Source organism: Sitophilus oryzae, unplaced genomic scaffold, assembly GCF_002938485.1.
Source record: "Sitophilus oryzae breed Bouriz unplaced genomic scaffold, Soryzae_2.0 scaffold_771_pilon_pilon, whole genome shotgun sequence".
Lineage (NCBI taxonomy): Eukaryota > Metazoa > Arthropoda > Insecta > Coleoptera > Curculionidae > Sitophilus > Sitophilus oryzae.
Window position 1 is genome coordinate 1,005,207 of NW_022147386.1, and position 27,391 is coordinate 1,032,597.

Genomic DNA, 27,391 nt, shown 5'->3' on the forward strand with positions numbered 1-27,391 from the left:
GTTAGCCTTTAGATGATGAATGAACTTAGAATATGAACTTCAAAATATAAATAACTTTACAGGGTGGTCCGAACTGTATTCCGGAAACTTCGGCAGCATATTCTGCACATAAAAATAAGTAAAAAAGTTCGTCTAATCTTATGTCCTATAAAATGCTTTGTTTCGGAGATACATGGTGTAGAAGTTTCATTTTTATTTCGATTTTTACGAAATAATTTTTGAACTAATGTCGATATTTAGATGAAAAGTGGGATCTGGGGTTTTTTTAACATAAGAAATTTTATTTCTATGTCAATATGACTTCAACTTGCAGGGGGCGCCACCTACATGTTTTTTACTGTTTTGAAGAGTAATAACATTTCGTCCGTTAAATAACGTTTCGTTCCTGTATTACACTATTGAGTAAAAAATATACATTTACACCTTATTTTACGTAAAAAATGTCTTTGGGTAAAAATCGCTGCAAGCAGATATTAATCAGATAATCGCTTCTCAAGATATTTGGATTCTTAATATTCAATACATCCCCTGTATCACAGCAATAGAGGTAAAATATTATATTCACATATTGACCCAACGATGGAAACGACAAATTTTTTAATGGCCCAATATATATTTTTTTATATGAATCCGGTATTAAAGATACGGTTAAAAGGTGCATATTCTATATAGATATAGAAAAATAGTTTATTTTATATATTACCAATATTGGGTAAATATTACATATAAATAATAAATATAAATATTAGTTATTGCTAAATAAGCTTTGTGCGTGTTCGAACATTGGATAAATATTGTATAAAAATATAGGTAAAAGGTGCAGCTCATATATATTACCAATATTGGCTAGAAATAATTGTCCATATTGGGCCCATATACAATATTTTGCCAATATAGAATCAATGTTGAGCCAATATACGAGTAGTGTGCTACTGGGGATTCCATCAATGACAAAAATTGAACATGTTCACTAGATAGATTTTTGAATAAATTAATCATTTTCGTAACATTCTGATACCAAATGTTCAACAGAAGCTATTTTAAAACCTGTTAACTTTCTCGAAGTTTCGTAATTTTTGAAAAATCGTATTTCCGTTAAGACGAGTTGATGCTAAATGTTCTACCGAAACCATGCTAAATTTCCTATTTTTTTCCATTTAGAAAATTGATGTGCAATGATTATTTAGTGTAATATACAAAAACGGACGAAAAGTTATTACTCTTCAAAGTAGTTGAACAAGATGTAGGTGGCGCCCCCTACAGATACTAATTTTCATCAAAATACCGAATTTAGCTCAAAAAATATTTGGAAAAAATCGAAATAAAAATGAAACTTACTACACCCTGTATCTCCGAAACGAAGTATTTTAGGACATATATTAATACGAACTTTTTTACTTATTTTTATGTGCAGAATATATGCTGCCGAAGTTTCCGGAAGAGAGTTCGGACCACCCTGTATAGTGAAGAATACAATTTTAATTTAAAAATTGTATATTTATGATACACCGTTTATTATTATTACATTTTTTGGCATTATTTTTGACATTAGCATTAGGATAAAAAAAAATCAATCCTTGTTACCAAATTTATTATGAATACTTATTTCTGTACTTTAAATATAAGGCTAAACTGGCTCATTACTCATATTTAAAAAAGTATTAAAATGTTTATTAAAAACATTATTTCTTTATTAAATTATAACTAACTGCCTCCACAAAGAAAGTGTAGCAAGAAAGTTTAATATTTTAAAATTTCTTGGCAATTGTTTTTTTACATTTTTAATTTTCTCTCTGCATTCAAGTTCGCTCAAAGCAATTTTATTTTAATTACCGCAGACCTCTTAGATTTTTCATCTTGGGTCTTAGCTTCTTCTACGCGCAGTGAGATATTTCTAAGACAGAGAAGGAAGAGCGTAATAAAAGGGATGTATCTGCACTTTTGCCTTGAAAGAAACCAAAAGAAAAAAGGTAAAGTTATTTTTTTCTCTATGTATCGATATGAGACTATTATTATTTTTGGCAGTACATTATACAGGGTGAGTCTTAAATAAGTGCAAATATTTTCAGGGGTGGTATATTTCGACCCCAGGAACATGTCTATGAGATTTTTTTCGCTAAAAAAAGATATTGAAAATCGTGCATTTTCTTTTAAACTTTTCTGTATATTTTTCGAAAACTTTTTAGAACTGCCTGTTCAGCGCAAATTTTCCCACTGTATAATTTCTTAATATTTGATACCTATTACCATAGTTACGGCTTTACTCTATGGTGACGGCAATAAAACGGATGCAAATACAGAAAAAATCCGGTGGCATTTTTTTATTTTCGAACTTAAATAATTCGGTTATTTTGGACTTATCTAAAAAATGGTAAAGAGAAAATCTGTTTCTTTTATCAAGATCTATCAGCCCTGAAAATATTTGCACTTATTTCTATACTCTATCTCTCTATACAGTATGTCTTTGGATTGTCATAGCAAGAGGAAAACCTTTTTCTTATTGACATTTTGAGAAAAATGCATTCATTCTACATATTTTAGCATGTTCTAAAATGGTTAAACGCGTTTGTACGTTTCCAAATTTCCAATCCGTTTTAGAGAAAATTAAAAAAAAACTATGGTAATAAAAACATAGTCAAAGTCTGTCTTTTAAAAGGTGTTTAAACATATATGGTAATATAATTTCGAGTTCATTCTTTGATAGATGGTTATTATTAATTTTGATTAACGTCGTATTTTTTGCTGTTGTTAAACCTAGATCATATACCGGGTGCGTCTCAAAAGTGGCTCACCCCTATAACTCTTTTATTTTTTTCAGATAAAATAACGAGATTTTCTATGTTAGTATATGACAAGGCAACGGCCTAGCTACGTTGAAACACCGGTTCCCATTAGAACACCGAAGTTAAGCGACGTAAGGCGATACTGGTGGATGGACGGGTGACCGGTGCGAAACTCTGTATCGTGCTGTTGTCCAAGGGAAAAGTGTAAAATCTATTGATACACACTGCTCATTCACGCCGGTTCGAGGCCGGATGAGATCGGATATCTCATGAGTAAGAGTAGATTTAGACACTTCCTAAGTCGGTAGGCCATTGACCATGATATGGCCGAGGACCGCGGTTCGGATTCCGCGTAAACAAAGTAGGCCCCGCCCAGATTAGCCCTGGCAGCAAAAAGGATACGTTAACTGAAATCTTTACTTTATCTTTACTTTATACCGGGTGCGTCTCAAAAGTGGCTACACCCTATAACTTTTTTATTTTACCAGATAAAAAACGAGATTTGGTATGTTAGTATATGACATAAATTGGGATTGATTGACGCATTCAATTGGTTTTGGTCACTTTCTGTTTCACCGGAAATAACTACAACTTTTGATTTTTAAATGGCATCCCCGGTATATTTTCAATTTATTCGATAGAAATTGACATTCTGAATAGAATGACATATATGTCTACTTTTGACGTTCTCACTTAATAAAAAATTGTATTTTAGATTTCAATCTAGAGTGCTATGGCTATGTTAAAAACACTAATTCTTAATCAAGGAGCCTTGGAAAAATAGATTTGATCGTGTAATATGTTTTTAATGTCTTATCCTGGCCAGTTAAAAAATGCCCAAATCGTATTTTTAATCATATCTCATTTTTTTCAAATGGAACGAGGGTGGCTCATTAGCTTATTTGGGAAAAGCATTTTTTACGAATAAGTTGACACCACACACTTGGTATTTTGAGTCAAATTTTCGTTACGAACCGCATGTTATAATTTCAAATAAACCGTATGCAAAAATGTCAAAAATTGACATATGACCTGTCATTCTATTCAGAGTGCTATTTGCTATCGAATAAAGTAAAAAAATACCGAAGATGCCATTTAAAAATCAAAAGTTGTGATCATTGCCGGCAAAACACGAAGTGACCGAAAACAATTGAATACGTCAACTAATCATAATTTAACTCATATACTAATACACCAAATCTCGTTCGTATACATACTTACATGGATGCATAAACGCCATATGATTAGTATTAAAAATGATGTCTCCAACATCACGACATGCATTGCACTTATGAAACGTTCGGTAGGTTTGTCTTTCCTGAGGTCCTTATTTTGCGCATGCGCAATAAAATTTGCACGTATTTCCAAAATAATCACAATTTTATACGGTTTAAAAAGTACAAATTATACATTGTTATGGAAATCAACTTTTCATTGCCATCATAATGTCACAATATTATCATTATCTCTTTGCATTATTTTCCTTTCACTGTGTAGCGACGCTGGTTTTTTGCGTTTTTTTTATCAATTGCTTTTGTATAGCAAAGAATGTAAGTATAATGCAAGTACAATTTTTTATGAAGAATACATTTTTCTCAAAATGCTAATAATAAAAAAGTTTTTCCTCTTGGAAAGACAATCTGGAACATACTGTATATTTTATTGTCACGAATTTATATTTACCAAATTATTTCCTGCAACAAAGAAGTTTAAATGTTATATGTTGAATGTCAAATTTAAAATTAAAATTTCATAAAACTAGTTCATTCTAAGCCGTTGAAAATATTTTAAATATTTCCTTTATTTTTCTGTGAAAGAGAAAAAGCATAAAAACAACATCGACGCAACATCTGTAAGCTCTCATAAAAATTCAGTTTAAATCGAGGGGCTCGCATGGAAAAGAGAAAAACATCGCAGCGAACCGCAATAATTACTAGAAATTCCTCATCGAGGGCCAATAAAACGTAACAGAAACGACTGTAACCTCCATTTTCTTTCTAATTCTCTTTTTAAATTTCGCTCTGTTCCATTAGATTTTTTTTTATTTTATAGCGTTCTAAATTAATTTGTTTTCAAATCAAAACAAATTAATTTAGATAAAGATTGTTTTATTACTGAATTACGTACTGGGCACTGTAAATGCCAAATCGTTGCTGCGAAGTCAAAACTTCGTAACTTCAATTTCGTCGATTTTTGAATATTTCTTTTTTTCCTCGGAGGATTGTGTTCCAATCTTTATATATCAATTTTCGAAAATTATATCTACAAAATGTATTACCTTACAACTTTTTGCTAAAAACCTTTTAGATGATATAGTTTAACAGCATATAAAAGAACTATCTAAATAAGACTTTTAAAAATATATAGCTGTTTTTGCACACATATCAATTCAATTTGTGATAAACTGTACTGAAATAAAAACATAAATTAAGAGAAATGGGGTGATCTATGAACTATAACATAAAACCCATCATCCTATCTCCAAGTCTTCTATTAATTTCAATTATTAAACAACTATAATTATTCAATAATCTTGATAATTCTAGGAACTCTCGAATATCGTCAAAACATGAAAACAAAAATTCACTTCCTATAGTTCTTACGTCCGTTTAACTGAGATATAAGAAACAGGGGAATTAATATTCTCACTGAGAAAGTTTATAAAATACCTTTAAGTAAAATCTCTTCCGATCAGCGGTAAAATAACCTTATTCTTATTTAAATAATTTCAATAATCTATGTTTTTTTTTGTTTTAGACAACCACCTAATAACCTAACTTTAACGTCAACTCGACAATCCTGAAAAATGTTGTTGTTAACCAAAAGTAAATAAATTCTGAATACGCTAACGCCAACTTATTTTTCATTAAAAAAAAATACCAATTTTGGTAACTAGGCCAGCCATATTGAGGAATTTTTAAAAGAATTGTACTATATATTACTTAAATATTTCATGCCGCACAAGAGCATAAATCCTAAGTCTCAATATTTCGTTCATAACTCCAACGCTGTCCTGGAAATATTAATATATAAATTAACAACATTAATATAACAAGAAAATGAGTTTATAATATTAAATAAAAGTTTAAATAATATACTATTCTATTCTTATTTTTAGACATTAGAATAGAAAAATTATACAATAAATCACTACAATACACCAAAACACTTTTACTTTTACACAGTGTAAAAGTAAAAGTGTCATTTTGGTGATTTAGTGTCTAGGGTACCTACATTGTGAAGCATCTCGATGCGATGCTCGCCTACGCGCACGTTTTAAGGACTGTTTTAAAACGGCGGCGGCGTGTAAGTGCGCTTAGGATGCATCGCAGCGAGCATCGCATCGAGATGTCCCACTACGCTTGTACCCTTATTTTGCTGTTGTAACACCAAATGTTCCAACCCCAAACTGTAATTTTTAGATATGACAAATATAATAGTTTTATGGAGCTTACTCAAATCTGAAGTAATCTTGGTATCCATCTAGTTGATCATTGGCAAGCAGAATCATTGGCAATATTTACTGATTTCGATAAAATTGATAATTAAGTAGTAAAACTAACTGTGTTTACTAAGTAGTAGTACCCCCGGATTACTACTACTTAGTCTTACTTTACTCTGCCCCCTAGTCTTTGGTTTGATTTGGTATTGGATATTCTATTCTACATGTCATGCCATATCTTCCATCTGCATTCAACTAGTATTCAATCGCTAATCTATTTGGTGTAGGTCACTCTTTTTATTCCAATATCCATCGTATCCAGATCACGTCAAGATCATGTCAAGGGTACCTTACAAGACACAATTCGAATGCATGGCACCCGTACTTCACTAAATATGGTTTTCTACACAACCATCACGAAAAAAAAAGTTGTGAATAATGCTACAATTGTAAGATCTTTTATTGCAAACTGTAGTAGTATATGGGCTTTGTTGCAAACTGTAATATAGTAAACGCCACGAATGTTTGGGAGTGATTTATCGGTCGCTACCATGTGAACTAATCTGTTCAAGGTCACATAAAACTTAATTCCAGTGCCGTAGTGCTTCAAGTCATATAATAAGCAATATATAATCTGTTGTAATTTGTTGTTTTAACTGTCAATGTCTTGTCAAAACATATATTTGGTTATAAATATAAAATGGAATGCCGCATTGGTCGCACTGCAAGCACACCAATGGACTGACGCACAAAAACGAATCAATCAAAGAAACGCGATATAGTATCGTCTTTGTCAATCACGCTAACATTTTAGAATAAGTAGGAGAAGCGCAGGCAGACGATTAGACCGGGCCTTTAAAAACCTACGTCTGCGGTAAAAATTTACGTGTTTAATGTAAAAATGATAGCGCACGTGTCGATTCTAACTTCATCAAGCGATGAATCACTCCCAAACATTCGTGGCGTTTACTTTAGTAAATTTTCTGCTCGATTTTTTTCCGTGATGCAATAATCAATGAGCATACGTAAGCAATTATCAGTATTCAATGATACGTTATCATCATCATCAAAACTCATGGATCCACAAAAAAAAAACTTCTCAGAAAGTCATCCACCACTACACATCGCCGTCGTTTTGCATTGCATATTTACCCTATACTGATGGTAAATAGACTCACAACAGACACATTCCTTTCAAAACCGTATTAACCCAAAATAGAAAACCTTGTCACACAGGAGAGATAAAATAAAATTTAAGTTAAGACGTGTATAGTATGTAGTGGAGTTTCTACAGAATTTTACTGGTATTCTTCTGGGGTAAAAATCAGTTTAAAAGGGTATTTGTAAAATAATCTCAAACACGTTTTTATTTAGATATTATAGTTTTGAACAGAATGTGCAATATTATTTTTTCTAGGTATACAGATATACAACAGATTCAGATTCTAGACTCAACTAAATTCTAGATATACAACAAAGTACTAAGTTATAGAGACTATATCTTATGTGCTCTAGGAATTTCTTCTGAATTGTAAGAATAAAAATAGGTCAATAACAGGGAAATTAATAGTGAATTTTAATTTTCCTTTAATTGCAATAAAAACAAATTAAAATCCAAATTACATTTAAGCTGATCATCGAGCAATTCCGATTTAATCACGTTATAACTCTCTAAGGTTTTTAATTTAGGGCGTAGTTTTATCTGTATTGCATTGCAGAAGAGTTAATACCAATTAAAATTCTAATTGTCAAGCATTTATTAAAATTAATCTGACGGTTTTAATAGAAAATTTTATATTTAAATACTGTATGAACGAGAAATAAAACAGCGTCAATAAAGACGGCAGGGGAATGACAATTGATGATACTTTTGGCGAGGCCAATCTGTAAACGTCATTTATTAAAAATTGACTTAAAACTTCGTCAAAAATTAACATTAATTATTGAGACGATTAAAAAAAGAATAGAACGATATTCCCCATACACACCTCTATTCCCAAAAAATAATTTCTTCTTGAATTTTAAACTGAACAATTTGAAAATAATTTTTACTTAATATATAAATAAGTTACAACCTTCTTAAGGACAATTGGCAGACTTCGCCAAAACTATCATCGATTGTTATTCCTCAGCCATTTTGACTGCGTTTTCTTTTCGATCGTAGGTATTTACAAATTTTTGTTTGTAGTACAGTTAGAATATATATAAAAAATAGTATATTGTTTTATTTTGTTTTAGGAGTAAAAAAATACATCTTGTGGCGAGGCTGTACGTTTGACATTGCAGGCGAGGTACAAAATGTCATTTTTACTCCGTATAGAACATGCTATTTTTCTCGAACGTCACAAATAATTTTTTAAACAATTTTAAACGTTCGAAATGTTATAAGAAGATTTAAAAGTAATACCTTTTTAGTTATTTTTTATACAAGACGATACAATGAATGTGATAGAATGAATGAAATGAATAAAATGAGAAGTGAATTAATTTCGGGAGTATTATGAAACGGGGGTGTATAAAACTAAATATAATTCGGGGGTATATAAAACAATATTTTTTCCATAGCGAGTTACGTTTAAAAAAATATTCAGAAATTATTATTTCAAGGAATTTATTACGAGTAGACAAAATATTGTGCTGGGTTGGCGTTGGTTTCTATGTAATTTGACAAATAAATAAAGCTGTCTCTTTAGTTGTCAGTTTTGAGTCAATATTTTTTAATTCTCTTTGGGGTCGATTGCTAATTGAATTGGAGCCAGAAATGGCTCAAAACGAAATAAGTAAATTACCAACAGATATTCAGGCTGAGGCGACAAACGCCATATCCAAACTACTTCCATTTAAATCCCGAATAACTTATGAAAAGGAATACAAAAATTTTCAAAAATGGAAGCAATTAAAAAACGTGTGAGAAGATCCTCGCTGTTACAGTATCATTTAATCTACTATTGCGGTTAAAGTACTATTTTATCTACTACTTTTGATAGATATAAGGCAATTAACAGTTGCTATGGCAAAAAAATAATCATATATCAAAAAACTATGGTTACGCTTTTTGAATGTGATACTTTATGTCAATTTAATAATATACTTTTATGCTTAGGCGTAAAAGTGCTTTACTTTTTTGTCTAAGCGTTAAATGGTTATTTTATTTTGTCAATCACGTCTCAAAAATTAATACTTTTGTGACGTTTGAAAAAAATATAAATATAATGTATATGTTATATTTTTAAATACAGTGTGTATCAATATTCCGTAGAAATAGAACTACTACGGATTTTTGGAATTAAAATAAGTTCATTGGCCAGAATTTACCTCTATACAAAAGTGCTTCGTTTGTCCGCTAAAGGGCATCCAATTTTAAAAACATAAACACATTTATTTAGATATTTAAAGAGCCGTTATTACGATTTGAATGAAATTTGGGGTGCTTATGTTTTGCTAAGTGCTTTAACATTTTACTTTCACAAAAATCAAAAAGAAGGTACGGGGAGGACAAAAACTACCTCCACCCCTACATAAATTTTAGCGTAAATAGTTAACAACTCCACCGATGACAGCTATTCTTTTCGTAAAATGTTTCCTCTAGTATTTACTGTATTTTTTGTCTTTTGTAAAATAACGCCACATCGCATAGTTTTTGAGACAAAAACGCAAAAGTTTGGTTTTGAGAATTTATTTTCCAAAGCAGACCTACAAAATATACAGGGAGTTCCAATATTCCGTGGACATAGAAGAACTATGTATTTTAATCAAAATAAGTTAATTGTACATAATTTGCCTATATACAAAAGTTCTTCGTTTGTCCGTTTAAATTTATTATTTTTTTAAGGTTATTGTCAAATATAATTTGTGATACAAACATAAAATTCCATATTATTTTCAACTAGATTATTATATAGAGCATAATAGATTTTATGCGCCTCCATAGCTTGATGTGATAAAAAAACATTATAGCTTGTGTTCGGAAAAACAATTTTTTTTTCAAAAAATATGCGGGTGATTTTTTTACAACAGATAAAAAATTTAGTAAATACTAGAAGGACCATTTTACGAAAAAAAAATCGGTCGTCGGTTGAGTTGGATGCCCTCTAAGGGACAAACAAAGCACTTTTTTATAGAGGTAAATTGTGTCCAATGTCAAAAATATTTTGATACCGAAAATAAGTAGTAGTTCTATGTCCACGGAATCTTGGGACACCTTGTATATAAACGAGTTTTCCGGATGTTATACTAAAGCTTCCAAGTATAGTAGAGCGATAATTTAATTATCTATCTATTAACTAAGGAGGTGTCGTTTAAAACTTAACTCTTCTCATATTATACTGAAACGCATCTAGACGTTAGTCTACATTTAACTGTAACTTTAATAAGCCGTTTTATTCTCATTTAAGTCGTCAGAGAAAATTAATTCGAAAGTTTCTATTAGATAAAAGCGAACGTATTTAAATTACAGCCAAGAATTACAAGTTGGAAACATTTCTGTCGACCGAGCAAAATAAACTCGAGCCGAAGCATAAAGATTCCGCCGTTGAAGAAGTTTCGAATAACTATATGGCGAATGCGAAAAGTTTTACGTATGTTTTTGCATATCAAAGGTTTTCTCGTATAGTTTCAAACAATATAATATGTAAGAACGTCTTTCGGCGTTGCCATTCACGAAATTAAGTGAAATGAGAAATTATACCCAAGAGGTTCGTATTTATTTTATTGATATGATATAAAAGTAAACATATTTTATCTACGTCAGTGAGTTAAGAAGGTCTTAACTCACGCATTTTCATTACCGCACTCCTTGTTTAGATGACTACCAAACAGAAAAAATATTTTGTAAAACATTTATTTTGCACTAAATACCTACTACCAAATCACAAATAAACTGTTCTATTGATAATAATTATAAAAACATGAAAACTTATTTATTATAAATGTTAATGATACAGTTTGAACAATCTTTCAAGTAAATGCCTGATGAAGCATTTATATTCATTTTAATAGATGTCATAGTACGTATCATTGAATAGAAAGCCCAAAAAGAAAAAGGCTTATAAGTAGCAGATAAATTGGAAAAATATGTTATGAGTACCTTTTCATTTCCATAGTTGTGTACTTTTTTTTCGGTGCACTATTTTTCATACCTAGTGTATGTATATTCATACTTCTGTTTCGATCTTGCTGGAAGCAATCCAGAAATGGCTCTGAATGCCTCTTCTTCAATGTCAGAGGGAATACTTTCCAAATAGCTCATTTTTTTAACGTTATTTGAACAAAGGTATTAAAGTAATAGATTTTTAGGATAGGTATATAGTTAAGTACAATAATTTTTAAAATTCATTGTGTGTTTTTATAGTTAGATGTAGATAAAATATTGTACAATACACGCGAGTTAACTCCATTAAGATACTTGCGTGGTTACACAACTCGTGCTACGCACTCTTGCAACTTTCACACGCGTATCTTAATGATGCTGTTAACTCACTTGTATCGTAAATATCTATTATTTTATTTTTAGAAAAAAAAATTCGGAAGTCAAACAGATGGAGTTTTAGCTACGTCAAACAATCATAATGTAATCTATTTAGGTACAATAGTGTGTGGGGTGTAGTGCCATTATATAATATTACAATATCATATCCTAATATTGTAAGTTACTAAAGTCTCATTCATAACCTCGAAATGAAGTGGAATGTACAACCTCGAAATTAGTGGAATAAATTAGTGGTTTCAATTAGCTCCAGTTTCAATTCCTCTCATTTCGATGTAAGCATTCAGAACGTCAAAATTAGTGGCAGTAATTTTCAATTAGTAGAAAAAGTAAACAAACTTATCTTTTATCTTTTCCACTAATTATACTTTAAATTTGCGTAGAATGTCATTTTCGCCTTTGATTATAATCCGTCAAGAGAAATTGTGGTTAGAAATCAAAAGATGATTGTTTTATAAGCTAAATATTAGACTTTCTGTATGGATACATCTGACTACCGCAAGCTGTTGCTATAATATTCTATTAATTTTAATTGTGTTTTCAGACATTGTGAATGATTGTAAACTAAAAAGTATAAAGTGTAATTGAGAAACCAAACCTAACCAAACAAAGAAGTGTTTATCAAGTACCTGTTAATTATGATAATATATGTATTTTGTCAGGGAAAATTAGTTATTTATTAATGTAAAATCAGACAGTGGTTATTATTAAATATTCAATGTTATTTAAAATCTCTTTCAAACACCATTCTGCAAAATATGCCGTAAGTCAGAACGAAAGGATTCCGCAGTTAACAAGGTTCAAAGACATAACGCGAATGCAAAAAAAGATCATTGTTATTTTTTCGATTAGCTTGTGACAATATACAGGGTAAATCTTAAATAAATGCAAATATTTTTATTGGCAGTATATTTCGATCCCAAAAACACGAATATGTTTTTTTTCGTGATTTTTTTAGAGAAATTGAATTTTTTTGCATTTTTTTAGTTATTAGTTAAAAACCACGATTTCTTGATAACATGGCAACATAGGTAGTGGATCAAATTAAAAAAAAAGAAACCCCAGAAAAGACCAAATGGTTCTGAAAATTTAAGCAAAAAATAATTAAGTAAATTAACTCGGTTATTGAAAAACGGTAGAAAGAAAATATGTGTCTTTTCTCGAGATCTACAAGCCCTAAAAATATTTGCACTTATTTAAGACTCACCCTCTATGTAGTTACGTGTCTCGGTTTACGACATTCTTAAGTTAGAAGTAATTAGGTATTTCCAAGACACTCATATTTATGTCTGATATTTATTTTTCTTAAAGTATCATACTTCACGTAAGATCCATTCGTAATTCCATTAAGAAGATTAAGATCTTTGAACGTAGTTGCCAAATTCTAATTTTGTCGTGTACATTTATTTATTGGTTTGTATGTTTGTAATTTATTTACTGGTTTTGCCAAGAGTATTTCTGAGATTGCTAAGAGGTTTTGTTAAGGAATAAATAATGTTAACAAGAATTTTAATAACACGATTTAATGTAATTTTGATAATTTAAATTAACTTACTAATTATTAATAAGTTAGTAAATATAAAAAAATATATTTATTTCGTTTTTCATGTAACTTTATTACGTTTCTTGCTTTACCAGTTGGCTTGCTATATTGGAATTTCTTTTAAGTTTCAAATGATTATACAGGGCGGCCCGAATTGTATTCGAAAAATTTCGGCAGCATATTCTGGAGACCCAAATAGAGCGAAGAAATTTAATTTTTATTTCTATTTTTTTATTTACAAATAATTTGTAAATTATAGTCGATATTTTGATAAAAATTGATGTCCGGGTCTTTTTTGGCATAAGAAATTTCAGTTCGATGCCCCAATATTATTCCTACTTCTAAAGGGCGCTTCTTCTTCTTTACATGCCGTCTCTTTCGTGGAGGTTGGCGATCACATTGGCAAAATCTTCACGATTCTCGGCTTTCGTTATGAGTTCTTCAAAAGTGAGGTGAGTCCAGTTTCAGACGTTTCTCAACCAAGTGTGATATGGGCTGTCCATGGAATTCTAAGCATTCTTCGATATATCCATCGAGGCGATTCATCTCTTGAACTCTCAGTGTCCATGTTTCTGCTCAGTATAATAGGATTGACCAAACATAACACTTAACGAGCCAGTTCTCAACTCAAGGTTCAATCTGGGGTTCTGGAAGACGTTCTTCATTTTTAAAAATGCATTTCTCGCTTGTTCTATTGTAGTTAAAGGGCGCTACCTACATGTTTTAACAATTTTTAAGAGTAATAACGTTCCATCCGTACCTGTATAATACTACTGAATGAAAAAATATAGATTTTCGTCATTTTTTACGTAAAAATTGTCTCGTGATAAAAATTGCTACAAGTAACTGTTCTCAAGATATTTAAAATGGAAATAGTCAATACACGTCATTATTGACTAAAAATAAATATTGAGTACGTGTTAATGGAGTAAAATGACAAATTTGGGAACTTCTATTTTTGTAAATTAATATTTTTTTTCCAAAAAATTATAATAAAACAGTTTCTGTTGAGCCTTTAGCATAAAAACATTTCAAATATATTATTTCAGGCTAATAAATATCTAGCCAACATGTTTAATTTATGCCATGTATTGATTAATTCGATTCCAAATATCTCGGTAGCGATTTTTACCAAGATATTTTTTACGTAAAAAATAGAGGAAATTTATTTTTCTATACTCAGTAGTTTTATACAGGTACGAACAAAAAGTTATTACACTTCAAAATAGTAAAAAACATATGTAGGTGGCGCCCCCTATAAGTAGGAGTCATACTAGTATCGAAGTCGAATCTCTTATGTAAAAAATACCGACTATTTTCAACCAAAAGTGGACGTTAGTATAGATATTTATAAAAAACGAAATAGAAATGAAACTTATTCAATACAACCTATATCTCCAAAACGAAACATTTTACGACATGATTTTATATGAACTTTTTTACTTATTTTTATCTTTAGAATACGTTTTCGAAGTTTCCTAATTACAATTCGGACCACCCTGTATAACTTTTAATAGTTAATATTCTGAATAAATGTAATAAACTATAATACCGTCCTAAAAGAAACTAACAGTTCAAACAAACGCCAAACTTTCTCCGGAGGTGCTTCCTTCTCAGCAGGGAAAAAATCTAAAATTCTAATTCGATACTCTCCAACGGAATATCCAACTTTATCGTCGTAGTTTTGAGGAGAAGCAGCGTTTTCACGATCCGCTACCTCCGAAGAATAAACGAAGTCTGGTTTACACGGCGAAATTTCTATTCTACCTTTTGTAGAGGGGCTTGTTTTGCGTCTAGTTAGGGAAATGCTAGAGCTGAGCCTGCCGAACTTTAGCTCGCTAATAAACTTTCATATTTTAGAGGATGCGAACGAGTCCAAAGTACTAGACGTTAGCGCTGCCTTAATAAGCACGGATTAAATGGGGTATTAACTGGAAGTTTAACTAGATTATAAGCGTTTTACTTTCATGTTTATTTTTTTATTTTTTCAAAGGGAGTTTTGGTAAAGCCTAGAGATTGCAAATTTATCGACATTTTAATTTACCGATAATCGATAATTTAAAACATGGAATTACTGGTATACAGGTATTTACGTTTTTTCCCCTATCAGAACTAACGAAAAAAAATCTTTTTTTCGTTAGGTTTTTTGACATGAAAAATTTTATTTTGATGTCAATATGACTTCTACTTGCAGAGGGCGCCACCTACATATTTTTTTAACTGGTTTGAAGAGAAATAACTTTTCGTTCGTACCTGTTTAAAATTAGTGAGTAAAAAAATATAAATTTATGACATTTTCTACGTAAAAAAGATCTCTTGGTAAAAATCGCTACAAGGAATGTATCTCGAGATATTTAGAATCGAAATTATCAAGACCTATCATCATTGACATAAATTAAACATGTTGACTAACAGTTATTAAACTGAAATCATAAATCTGAAATGTTATTGTGCCAAAAGTCCAATAGAAACTGTTTTATCATCATTTTTTCGTAGAAAAAATTATGATTAATTTAAAAAAAATAAAAGTTTTCCAAATTTATTATTTCAGTCAAATAACTATCTATTCAACGTGTTTATTTTTTTGTCAATAATAACATGTATTGACTATTTCCATTCTAAATATCTTAAGAACGGTTGTTCGTAGCGATTTTTACCAAGACACATTTTTTACGTAGAAAATCACGGAAATGTAATTTTTTCACTCAGTAGTTTTATACAGGTAAGGACGAAAAGTTACTACTCTTCAAACAAGTTAAAACATATATAGGTGGCGCCCTCTACAAGTAGGAGTCTATCAAAATCAAATTTTTCATGTCAAATAACCCCCAGATATCAATTTTCATCCAAATATTGACGTTATTTCAGAACTTATTTGGAAAAAATCGAAATAAAAATGAAACTTCTACACCCTGTATCTCCGAAACTAAGCAATTTAGGACATACATTTATACGAACTTTTTTACTTATTTTTATCTGCAGAATATGCTGGCGAAGTTTCCGGAATACAGTTCGGACCACCCTGTATATTAATAGGTTTAAAACGTTCTACGTCTTCCGATGCCATCTCTCCTTGCGCCGTCTCCGAGAGATCTTTCCTCCATAAACATGTCAATCCCTTCCTGCCAACTTCTTCTCGGTCTACCCGGTTTTCTTCTTCCTGCAGGTTTCCAGTATATAATTTGCTTTGGGATTCTTATTTCTGTCATTCTTTGGACATGCCCGTACCATATGAGTTGACTGTTCTTTATGTCGTCCACTATCGTATGTTTAACTTCCATAATCTCTCTTATGCGTTCATTAGTTATTCGCTCGAGTCTTGATTTGCCTGCTGATCTTCTCCAAAAATCCATCTCTGTAGCTTCCAGCATTCGTTTTGTTGTTTCCTTAATTGGCCACACTTCACAGCTGTACGTGGTTATACTCTTGATGATGGTATTATATATTAGAGCTTTGTTCTTGTTCTTTATGCTTCTGTCCCACAGTATCCCATTCAATACCGTGATAGCATTCCTTCCAAGTTGGTTTCGTTCTTTAATTGCTGTATCCAACAGTCCATCATTTGTGATTTGCATACCCAAATATTTGTATTTTGTGCAGCACTTAATGTTCTTTTGAAACAAAAGAGTTTCTGCCAATGTTAAATAAACCGGAATATTAGCGTAATTCAACTTTGACCTTTGTAGAGACTAAGTTAGAATTAACAAATTCCTTAATATAAATAGCGTTCGTGTTCGATTTTTTTTATTTTGAACTTTGAGATGCGTTGATTTAGTTATAGTTTTTCCGAAGTCAATTGACAATAATTGATAATTTTTGCATTGCTTTTGTGGGCGCCATTGTCGGCATCGTCTGAATAAATGAATTAAGAGTCCAAGTATTTCCAATTATCTTCGGAAATACTGAGCGCTATTATCTTTGTAATAGTGGATTTGGTTCTTTTTATAATCCGTAATTTTTAGAATCGGATTCTTTGCACATAAAATTATATAAGTATTGAGAAAAATGGACATTCGATACTTAAATTTGTGCTTTGATTTGTAACCTTAGCAATCCTACATTTTAAAGCAAAATCTGATATACACTGGCAATACAACGTATTAAAGTAGTTTTTACAAGATTCTTGTTTGTTTGTACACTTAGTTATTACAGTTAATTTTAGTTTTGTTAGTGTTTCTAATATTCATTAAAACCGAGCCTGTATCGTTGGTTTTTAACGTTTTTTAAATATTAATATAGAGTTCTAATACAGTGTTCATATATTAATTGCAAATTGTTGGTGGCAAGTTCATTTCGCTCTTAGAGATTAACCAATTTGAACCGTTTTCACTAAAATCAACCATGTGTTGACATGAGCCAAAAAACAAAATCCTCAGAAGACGTGGTTCTGACCGAAAAATAATGTTTTAGAAAAAGTTACTTCCTAAATTATTGCATAGGATATTTTTAAGTTAGGGTTGGTTGGTTAAACAATCCTTCAATTAACCCTGTATAATCAGCTAAGTTATATATATTAGGCCAGCATTACACTATCAAATTTCTTTGTCAAAGATTTTTTATAAAAGATATTTGATCAAAAATCTGACATTGTTAATATACAATGTTTTATAAAATCACACATATAACACTGTCAAATGCTTTGATAAAATAAAATCTTTGACAAAAAAATTTGATAGTGTAATATTGACCTATGAATTAAAGTTGATAGGTTTGGTTTGGTTTGTATACAGTTCGCTAAAAGATTTATAGAAATATCGCTAAAAAGAAAAAAATATGACACTTTAAATTTAACGAAACAATTTTCTTTTGCGTTTTTTTTTGCTGCATCTGAGTGTAGTTACTAAGTTTTGGCAAATTTGGCTTCTGGCTTCTAGTCTAGTGTGTAATTTTTTTTTAATGTTTTTTTTATAATGTTCAGTAATATTTGACCGTGTTTTTAGTAATTTTAACAGGTAAACCGGTAATGTAATCCTTCGCAAAACCTCAATAAAGAATATAAAAGTTTACAAAGAAAACTATTAGCGGTTATGCAGTGAAATTGAAACTGAATAAGGAAGGACTGGAATAGATAACAATTTTAACAAGCATAATTTCTTAGTTATGTAAAACTTACTTGAAAATGATTTACAATATAATACATGAAATTTGTGTAAACTTAAGTGTTTTAAATATTTTGTTGAAAACTGAACTTGAACAAAAGTCTTAGTAACTTACTTAAAATTTTACCAAACCCAACAGATATAACCCAAGCTGACGTGTTAAGGTGCAAAAATCGATCGACAAACCGCAAAAAACACAGCGGCAATAATAATCCTTCAGCGTTGAACTTTCTAATGTAAAAGTTAACTTTCGTCTTGGGCTGGATTGTTTTTGAACTTAAAGGGAGAGCGTGGCATTAGGGGCACCCTCCACCCTTTGTAGAAGAAAGCTTAGTACGCCCCAATCGTTACCACCAACATCCTTATTGTCATTTCTCTTACGTATATAGAGTCATTTCATAAAATAAGCCTGCTTAGGAACTTTATAAATGTGATTGTTTCTCATGAAAGAGACATTTAAATCGATGACAAAATGAAGAGAGACAGAAATAGCTCTTCGTTCCGCTCTAGCCACGCGTGAAGCTCTTACACAACTGAACTTGGGTTTCGGTTACCGTTTTGAAAGCGGTCTCTAATTTGCATGACAAAATATTTTGTTGGGTTCTAGAGACCAGGGCTCCATTCTGCTGGTTTTGAATTGAAACGAACGCAGAGGAAGCTCAAAAATAATATTGGTGCTCTAGAAAGATTTTAAAGCAAACTCAAATAGTGCAGTTAATCTGTTTTATATGCCCGATAATAATTTACTAATAAGTAATTCAATATTTTGTTTGTTGTTTATATAGTGCATATTGATTTATAATAATTCCAATCTATCCGTATACCGGGTGCGTCTCAAAGTGGCTCACACCTATAACTTTTTTGTTTTTTTTTTCAGGTAAAAATCGAGATGTGGTATGTTGTAGAATGTAGAATGTAGAATGTTTAGGAGGGGAGTTAATTACCGCGACCTTATAGATCTATTGTGTGTTCCCCTTTCTTGAGTTATAAATCTAAATAAATATTAAAATATCCTTTCTGAGACGGCTCCACAGAGAGAGCTCTCCATCCTCCATATCAGACGTACCAAGGTTCATAGCACGAATGGTCGTCGTCTCGGTGCACTCAGTGATAAGATGTTCTGGTGTTTCCCCATTTTCCCGATTTGGTATGTTAGTATATGACATAAATTAGGATTGATTGGCATTCAGTTGTTTTTGGTCACTTCTTGTTTTTTATTTATTAACTTATTTTCTTACTTTATTCGATAGAAAATTACACATATATCAAAAATGCGAAAATTTCAAGTTTCAATTTCAAATAAACCATACGTTCATAACTACAATTTGACTCAAAATACCAAGTGTGTGGTACCCAATTATTCGTAAATTAATGTTTTTTCTAAATATGCTAATGAGCCACCCTTGTTTCTTTGAAAAAAAATTGAGTTATGATTAAAATACGATTTGGGCATCCTTTAACGGGCTTTGACAAAACAAACCAAAAACATCACAAGAGTAAAGTTATTTCTCCAAGGATCCTTGATTAAATGTTAGTATTTTTAAAATAGCCATGGCACTCTAGATTGAAATTTAAACTATGATTCTTTTAAGCGCGAATGCCAAAAGTTGACATATGGTTTTTCATTCTATACAGCTGGCTTGGAAATGAACATCGATGACATTCCCCATATTATTTTATATATAAAATGACAGCGATCTTCATTACATAGCCGTCACTGAAGCCGTTCTTTTGCACCTTTTACAAAAAGGTCCTTGCAAGTGCCCTGGCAGTTCAATTCCATAAAAGTTTCATACCGCCTTGTAGTACGAGAGCTAGCAACGTCGGAAAAACAAGTATTTTAAGACGTCTGGCTCTTTGATATATCTTTTACTATGCTCTCTAGAACAGCAGGCGGCCCGTCTGGCTGCCGGTAAACGTTGCGTTCCCTACTGCGCATTGAAAGAAGATCCTATATTTTTATTAGTCCTTTAAATTCTAGTATTGAATATAAATTGAACATGTCTCCAATACTAGAATTTATAGGACTAAATTAATAAAAAATATAGGATCTTCTTCCGATGCGCAGTAGTGAACGCCACGGGTATCGGCAGCCAGACGGGCCGCATGCTGTTCCAGAGAGCATAGTAACAGATATACCAAAGAGCCAGACGTCTTAAAATACTTTCTCGAAAACGTTGCTAGCTCTTAGACTACTGTAATCTTCTGAGTTCTCTCTGTACATATTAAAGCCATAATCTTCAAGAATAAGTGCTAGTTCCTTCACGGGTATACCTGCTCTGTCAAAAATCTTAAAATTTATTTAGAAAAGATTGTGAAATGCTTCTAAATACTTGAATTTCTTAGTGTTCGCCTATTTTAACTGCTAAATCTCCTGAGAAATACTTTCTTTTCTCTTTTTGCCTAAGCAAATAATTTTGCTCACGTGGCCCAACAAAACTTGTACTACAAAACTGACAGCTTTTAAACCTAAGTTAAGATTTTACTTACGTTACCATGAAACTTACTTACAAAGTCAACTAAACTTTCAATGTCTTACTGATAGTCTAAGATTCGGCTGCAGGATTATTACACTCATTGTATTTTTAATCAAAACCTAATTTTGACGTATATTTATAAATAGGAGAATGCACTTTTAACAGGGTGCCTATGAAAAAGTTGCGGCAACTATGTTGAATTTATAATAATAACTGATTTTGGAGACGACATTATGCTCATAATTTTTTTTGGTCATTTATATGTCAAATTAAAGCTATTTTTATTTTGTGCATAATGTTATAAAGGTGCCTAAAAAAAGTTGTCGCAAATAGGGGTTGCCACGTGTCAAAGTTTTTCCTACTACTAGGGTACCGGCGATCTGTAGCTCCTATAATAAAAAACTTAGGAATTTTGTATGTGCCAACCTAAAGTATGTGTTAAGATGTATTTCAGGAAAATATTTTCTTCTTCGCATAGAACTTCTACATAGTGGCTGAAAAAAGTGTGACTGGATTGGAATATTTTTTTAGATGGATCACCCTGTATATTTTTCCTCTGTTAGATGGAGAATTAAGAAATGAACCTTTTTTATATTTAAAGGATTTCAAAATGGAAAGAGTCATAATATGTAATAAAAACGCAAATATTTGCGAAACAATTTTTACTTCTCCAGCGAAAGGCGCATTCTCACGACTCGTCTACTTGGCAAGTTATTTTTAATGGTAAACAGGGTTTGGCGATAATTCGGCGTAGATCAGTAGATGCCCGACCTACCATGTATACCCTGTATACTAATTACAAATGTTTGTCAAGTACACGAGTCGTGAGAATGCGCCATAACAAAGGAATAATATACAGGGTGTTCCATTTAAAGAATATTCTGATCCACTCACACTTTTTTGAGCCACCCTATAGAAGTTAAAATATTTTTCTGAAAAAAATCCTAACACATACTTTAAGTTGACATTTATAAAAAATTCCTAAGTTTTTGATTATAGGAGGTACAGACGCCCGACGCACTGTTGCCGGGAACATAGGAAAATTTTTAAACCGCGGCAACCTCTATTTACGGCAACTTTATTATAAACACCCTAATAAAAGTGTATTCTCCTATTCATAAATATTCGTAAAAAGTGGGTTTTGGTTAAAAATAAGTTGAGCGTAATAATCCTGCACCCGGATCTTGTTGTACTATGATGTCTATTCAAAGGAAAAAAGTAGCCATTGTCAAAATAAAAAAAAAGTACTTCTAAAATTATTTTAAACACAATTTGGTATAATTTTCTTTATGTTCTTTATGTATTCCAACCCAAACCAAACCAAAATAATATTTTAAATTAAATCCCGATTTTTTTTATAATAGGTACATAACAAAAATAATTTAATCTCTTGTAGTATTACTAGTGAAAATTGAAAATGTAAATAGCTACTTACTATTCATATGAGAGTACCAAATTATTCAGTTTTAAAAATCTTAATTGTTACATTTATTGTTTTACATAAATATTGCCATATTCAACCAAACCAATTGATTTTAAACAGGAAACGCCACATCATTTTGTATGTTTGTTGTTGTATTATGATAAAGCATAATTTATACGGTATCACTTTGGATGCGGCGCATAAGGGAAAGCTCGTGCATTAGCTTTTAACTAACTATTGCGGAATTACAAATTTCAATTGAAATTCTAATTTGCATGATAAAATATTTCGCTAGCTCTACGAGAGTAGTAGTTAGTATTACAGACAGAGTAGGAAATTGAGATGACTGCAGCGCTAAAATAATATCAGATTACCGAGCAACGACTAGTATAAAGTGGTATAATTAAAAAATACGGTTACTAATTAATATTAGTGGATATTATTCCATAGAGAAAATTTAAATATACCCAACGCACTTTTTAAGTGAAGGCCGAAATATTTTACTAAAAGTCTTAAAAATGCGTTTCAGAATACAAAGTGAGCTTGCATTAGATGTTCCTAGAGTATTAAAATATCTAGATCAGATCTTTTTTGCATATTATTATTTCAGAGTCAGATGTCTCAATTAAAGATAATTTCCATACGGTGGCATTTCCTAAAGTATCGGAAGTTAACAGCCACTTATTTTAGATGAATCCCCCATTTTTTGTTATATACTTAATATAATATAATTCTTTGTAAAATTTCATGAATTTTGATATCACTCTATACAGCATGAGCCATAAATAAGTGCAAATATTTTTAGTGGTAGTATATTTCAACCCCAGAAACACGATTATGAGGTTTTTTTGCAAAAATTTACAAAATTTTATTCATCAATAAAAATACAACAAAAGTACAAACAAATTTAAATCAAACAAAAATAATTTAATTAATTTTCTGACAGAAGGAAATACTGTCAGACATTAGTTGACATTTAATGACACAAATAATTAGATAAAATCAAAAACTCAAATATGATTTGAAACTAAATCTTCTAAACTTAAAAACGGGCTACTATAGATATAGAAAGATATATTAAAAACAAAAGCGAATTAAACAGCCTTTCCTTTAATAAAGCAAAAATACTTGGGTCATACAACATTTCTTTGACAGACAAGATAGAATGACTTGATCTTTGACAGAGCATGATAAGCACAAAAAGCTCCAATTTAGATATTTGAGCTCTCTAGAAACTTCAAAACAAGCTCAGCTTGATACACCTTGTATACTCTATACTCTTTATTTTTCTTATCTGAAAAATATTATTATGTTCATTTTAGATTTCAACAATGCCAGATTTTAATAAATTGAATATTTTTATTCGTTTAGGACATTAACTAAAACGATAAATAATAACTCAAAACAACTACTCACCAGAATTTCCTGTTGAAGAACCAGTACCTAAAAGAACGTCTATACTACCATCAGAGAGAATATCTGCATCTTGGGTATAGATAGAAAATGAAGCATCCTCTTGTAACCTAGCCAACATCGCTGCCAAACTATTTCTGGAAAAAAAAGTTAGAAATGAAAACAAAACTATTTAGAGTTATTAACTAATAATATTATCGAATGTAATACCCCAACATGTTTCGGGATTACCGAATAATACTTTCACCTGACACGAAATGCGTCCTCCTTCGGAGTCGTAGTGTTGCCGGTATCGCATTGAGTGTCAGGCAAAAGTATTAGGTAATCCCGAAACATTGAGTTGTATTCAAAATATTATACAACGAAATAAAATACATATATCCTTCTCATCTTAAACATTCTTATTATAATAATAATTATTAATAATAAAACTACAATTGTTATAGTGAAAACTTGAACCATTGGATGAATTATTACCATAGTTTGGAGGTGTTTGATTTTGGCTTCAGCATTAGAAGTAGATGACGGTGTATTTTCAGGTCTCATTTGGGACAAAATCTTCATAATGATGCTGTTCGCTGAGCTGAAGATAGGGAGTAACAGAATTTATAGAACTATGGCCCGTTATTTTGATGACTTCCTGGAGATTAGCGCCTGAACTGTTAAGAGAAATTACTATTGAAGCTCTGTTAGAGTGATTCGTGATTTGTTTATTTTTAGTATCTATAGGCCGATGTTGATTGCTCCCATTTTTGTCCAGTTTCTTATAATGTTAATACCTGCTGGAAATTCTTGAACTATGGGGAGTTATCATTCTGTTTGCATTTCTGATTGACCGTCAAAAATAATCGATTAGTTTTAATGTTTGCGCCTCTTTTGAACATTAGCTTAAAATATAATCGTACTGGACATAAATCCGAATGCACAAGATTTTTTACAAGCCACTTACTTTCGCATGTTCGACTTGCTCCTCCTTGCGCCGTTTTAGCAAATATTGGATTGTATTCCAGACGATCGGTACTAGCCCCGTTATTATAATTTTTTCTCCGTAAAATATTCCAATACCAAAAAAACCGCTTCATTTCCTCTCAATGCTAGTTCGGATGCAGCTATGTGGAAAAATTTCCGTTGAAGCCCATCTGGGGCGCTATTCTGTAAAATCGTCGGTATCGGTAAGTTACGACAGCTCTCGATACGTATTTGTATATAGTAAAAATGTGTTAATTGTTGTTTTCATAGTTACCGATCGGTCCTATGGCAGATATCGCAAATTTGTACCGACCAAATCGGTATCTCTACCGTGCCCTTGTCAACCTCACGGTAGAGATACCGATTTTCGTCGATACAAATTTGCGATATCTGCCATAGGACCGATCGGTAACTATGACAACAACAATTCTGTACAATCGTCGGTATCGGTGAGTTACCGATAGCTATCGGTACGTATTTGCATATAGTAAATATGTGTTAATTGTTGTTGTCATAGTTACCGATCGGCCCTATGACAGATATCGCTAATTTGTACCGACGACTCTCGGTATCTCTACGGTGAGGTTGACAAGGGCATGGTAGAGATACCGATTTTCGTCAGTATAAATTTGCGATATCTGCCATAGGACCGATCGGTAACTATGACAACAACAACACATTTTTACTATATACAATACGTATCGAGAGCTGTCGTAACTTACCGATACCGACGATTTTACAGAATAGCGCCCCTGGGGTACTTTTATCCAAACTTAAGGCCATTTTTTTCTATTTCCTGCCTCGTTAAAGCTGTGAAACTCTCATTTCGTGCATCAGGTAATGCCTGCAACTCTTTTCGATTTTGCGTTTCGGGCAAAACGGGCGCTATGAAAAACCATGTCATTGAATGGATCTAAGCGGCGCTTATATTTTTCAAAATATAGTTCCTGGAGCATTTTGGCCGTTTTGTTCCATAAAAGCTTGACCACATCTTCTTTATAATCGCTTCCATCGGATTTTCGCATATTATATGCCCCGTCTTTTAAACAAATCCTCGTCTGTTGTCGTTTTCTCAATTTTGAAACTTCGTGCAAGGCAAAACTCAGTAAACTGCGTCCATACATATTTGTCTGAACACTCGGTATTCCTTGACTTCACATTTTTAATAACATCGTCGAGTTGAGGCAACAAAATTTTACCAAATTTTTCTTTTGCCATTTTGTAATAAGAATTGACGGGATATTTTGTGGAACTGACAGAAATGCCTTCGGAATTAATATTTCAAAAGATGACAATTACAATATGGCCACCAAGCGATAATCACTTAAATGATTATCACTTATTAATAACATCCTTCTATGTAGAAAAAATATACATAGAGTTGTAAAATAATAGTAAAGCAATCTCTGGCATGAATATTAATTGCAAATCAAAATTCTACTCATAATAATAATTTAATAGTAACATATACTATGGTACCTGTCAAGATCGTCGGGTTCTTTGAGCTGAAGGGTGACATTGCCGTCGGAAGCAGTTGAATACATGAAAACAGCATGGCTCCCAGAATAAGGCTGAAGAGGTAAGCGTACTCCAGAGAATTCATGAATAGCCTGCAACAGAAGAATACAGTTATTAATGATATTAAGTACATAATAATAATAGTACATAATTATGAGACATGTTCTTAGTATTCATTGCAATTATTATTAGTTAGCATTAAGTATTAATAATAATTTATATTGATTCTAGTTTATATTACTTATTTATTTATAATTATGTTACCAATATTTCATATTTACGGAGGCTATATTGGGATCTATTGGTATAGATCATGTTTAGGGTACATTACAAATAAGAAACTTGATGAGAATCAAGGGATTCAACTTGCAGTATAAAAACCCAGGAAATAACAAACAATTTAAATAAAATAAAGGAACCTACGTTGTATTGGTTACTACAGGTACGTTTGGAAACACTAAGTCATACCGAACCAAAAATATCGGCACCAATGGACAATAAACGATTGGATTTAGATTTAATTTTAAACTAGAAATTATTCACAACATAAATCGAATCCATTAAATACATATCCATGCTATATAATACCTTTGTAAAATCAAATAAAAAAGGAAAAGCTTTAGCACAGAATTATTTCAACGGGAAAATAAAATATATGCTTTAGTTAACAGTAGGCAGAGAAAACATTTACTTTACCTTTAATTAAATTTTTGTCACAATGAGCAAAACTTACAAACCAAAAAAATAACATCAATGCGTCTCGAACCGTAGTCTCAAAGCTATTACCTAACACCTGTTATCTCTTGTCCGTATAAAGAAAAGTACAGTAAAGATTTGAAGTTAACGTCTCCTTTTTGCTGCCAGGGCTAATCTGGACGGGGCATACTTTGTTTACGCGGAATCCGAACAGCGGTCCTCAGCCATATCATAGTCAATGGCCTACCGACTTGGCAAGTGTCTAAATCGACTCTTACTCACGAGATATCCGATCTCATCCGGCCTCGAACCGGCGTGAATGAGCAGTGTGTGTCAATAGATTTTACACTTTTGCTTTTTTTGGACAACAGCACGATACATAGTTTCGAACCGGTCACCCGTCCATCCACTAGTATCGCCTTACGTCGCTTAACTTCGGCGTTCTATGGGAACCGGTGTTTCGACATAACTGGGCCGTTGCCCCGTATAAAGAGTGTCTTAAAACTGAATGTTTTGAACATAAAGAAATATGTTAATGAATGT

At 31.7% G+C, this 27,391-nt stretch overlaps 1 protein-coding gene across 4 annotated transcripts in view; it reads right to left on the minus strand.

Annotated features, from left to right (window-relative positions):
- LOC115888487 (flocculation protein FLO11) overlaps positions 1–26,239 on the minus strand; it is a 244,885-nt gene extending 218,646 nt beyond the window's left edge. For all 4 annotated transcript variants that reach the window (XM_030908234.1, XM_030908235.1, XM_030908233.1 and 1 more), the window contains exons 1-2: positions 26,114–26,239; positions 23,669–23,802 (exon numbers count right to left, since the gene is read on the minus strand). In XM_030908234.1, the coding sequence (XP_030764094.1) occupies positions 23,669–23,802; positions 26,114–26,178 (199 nt within the window). In that variant the 5' untranslated portion in view covers positions 26,179–26,239. The remainder of the gene's footprint in view (positions 1–23,668; positions 23,803–26,113) is intronic.
- Between the last annotated feature and the right edge of the window lie 1,152 nt (positions 26,240–27,391).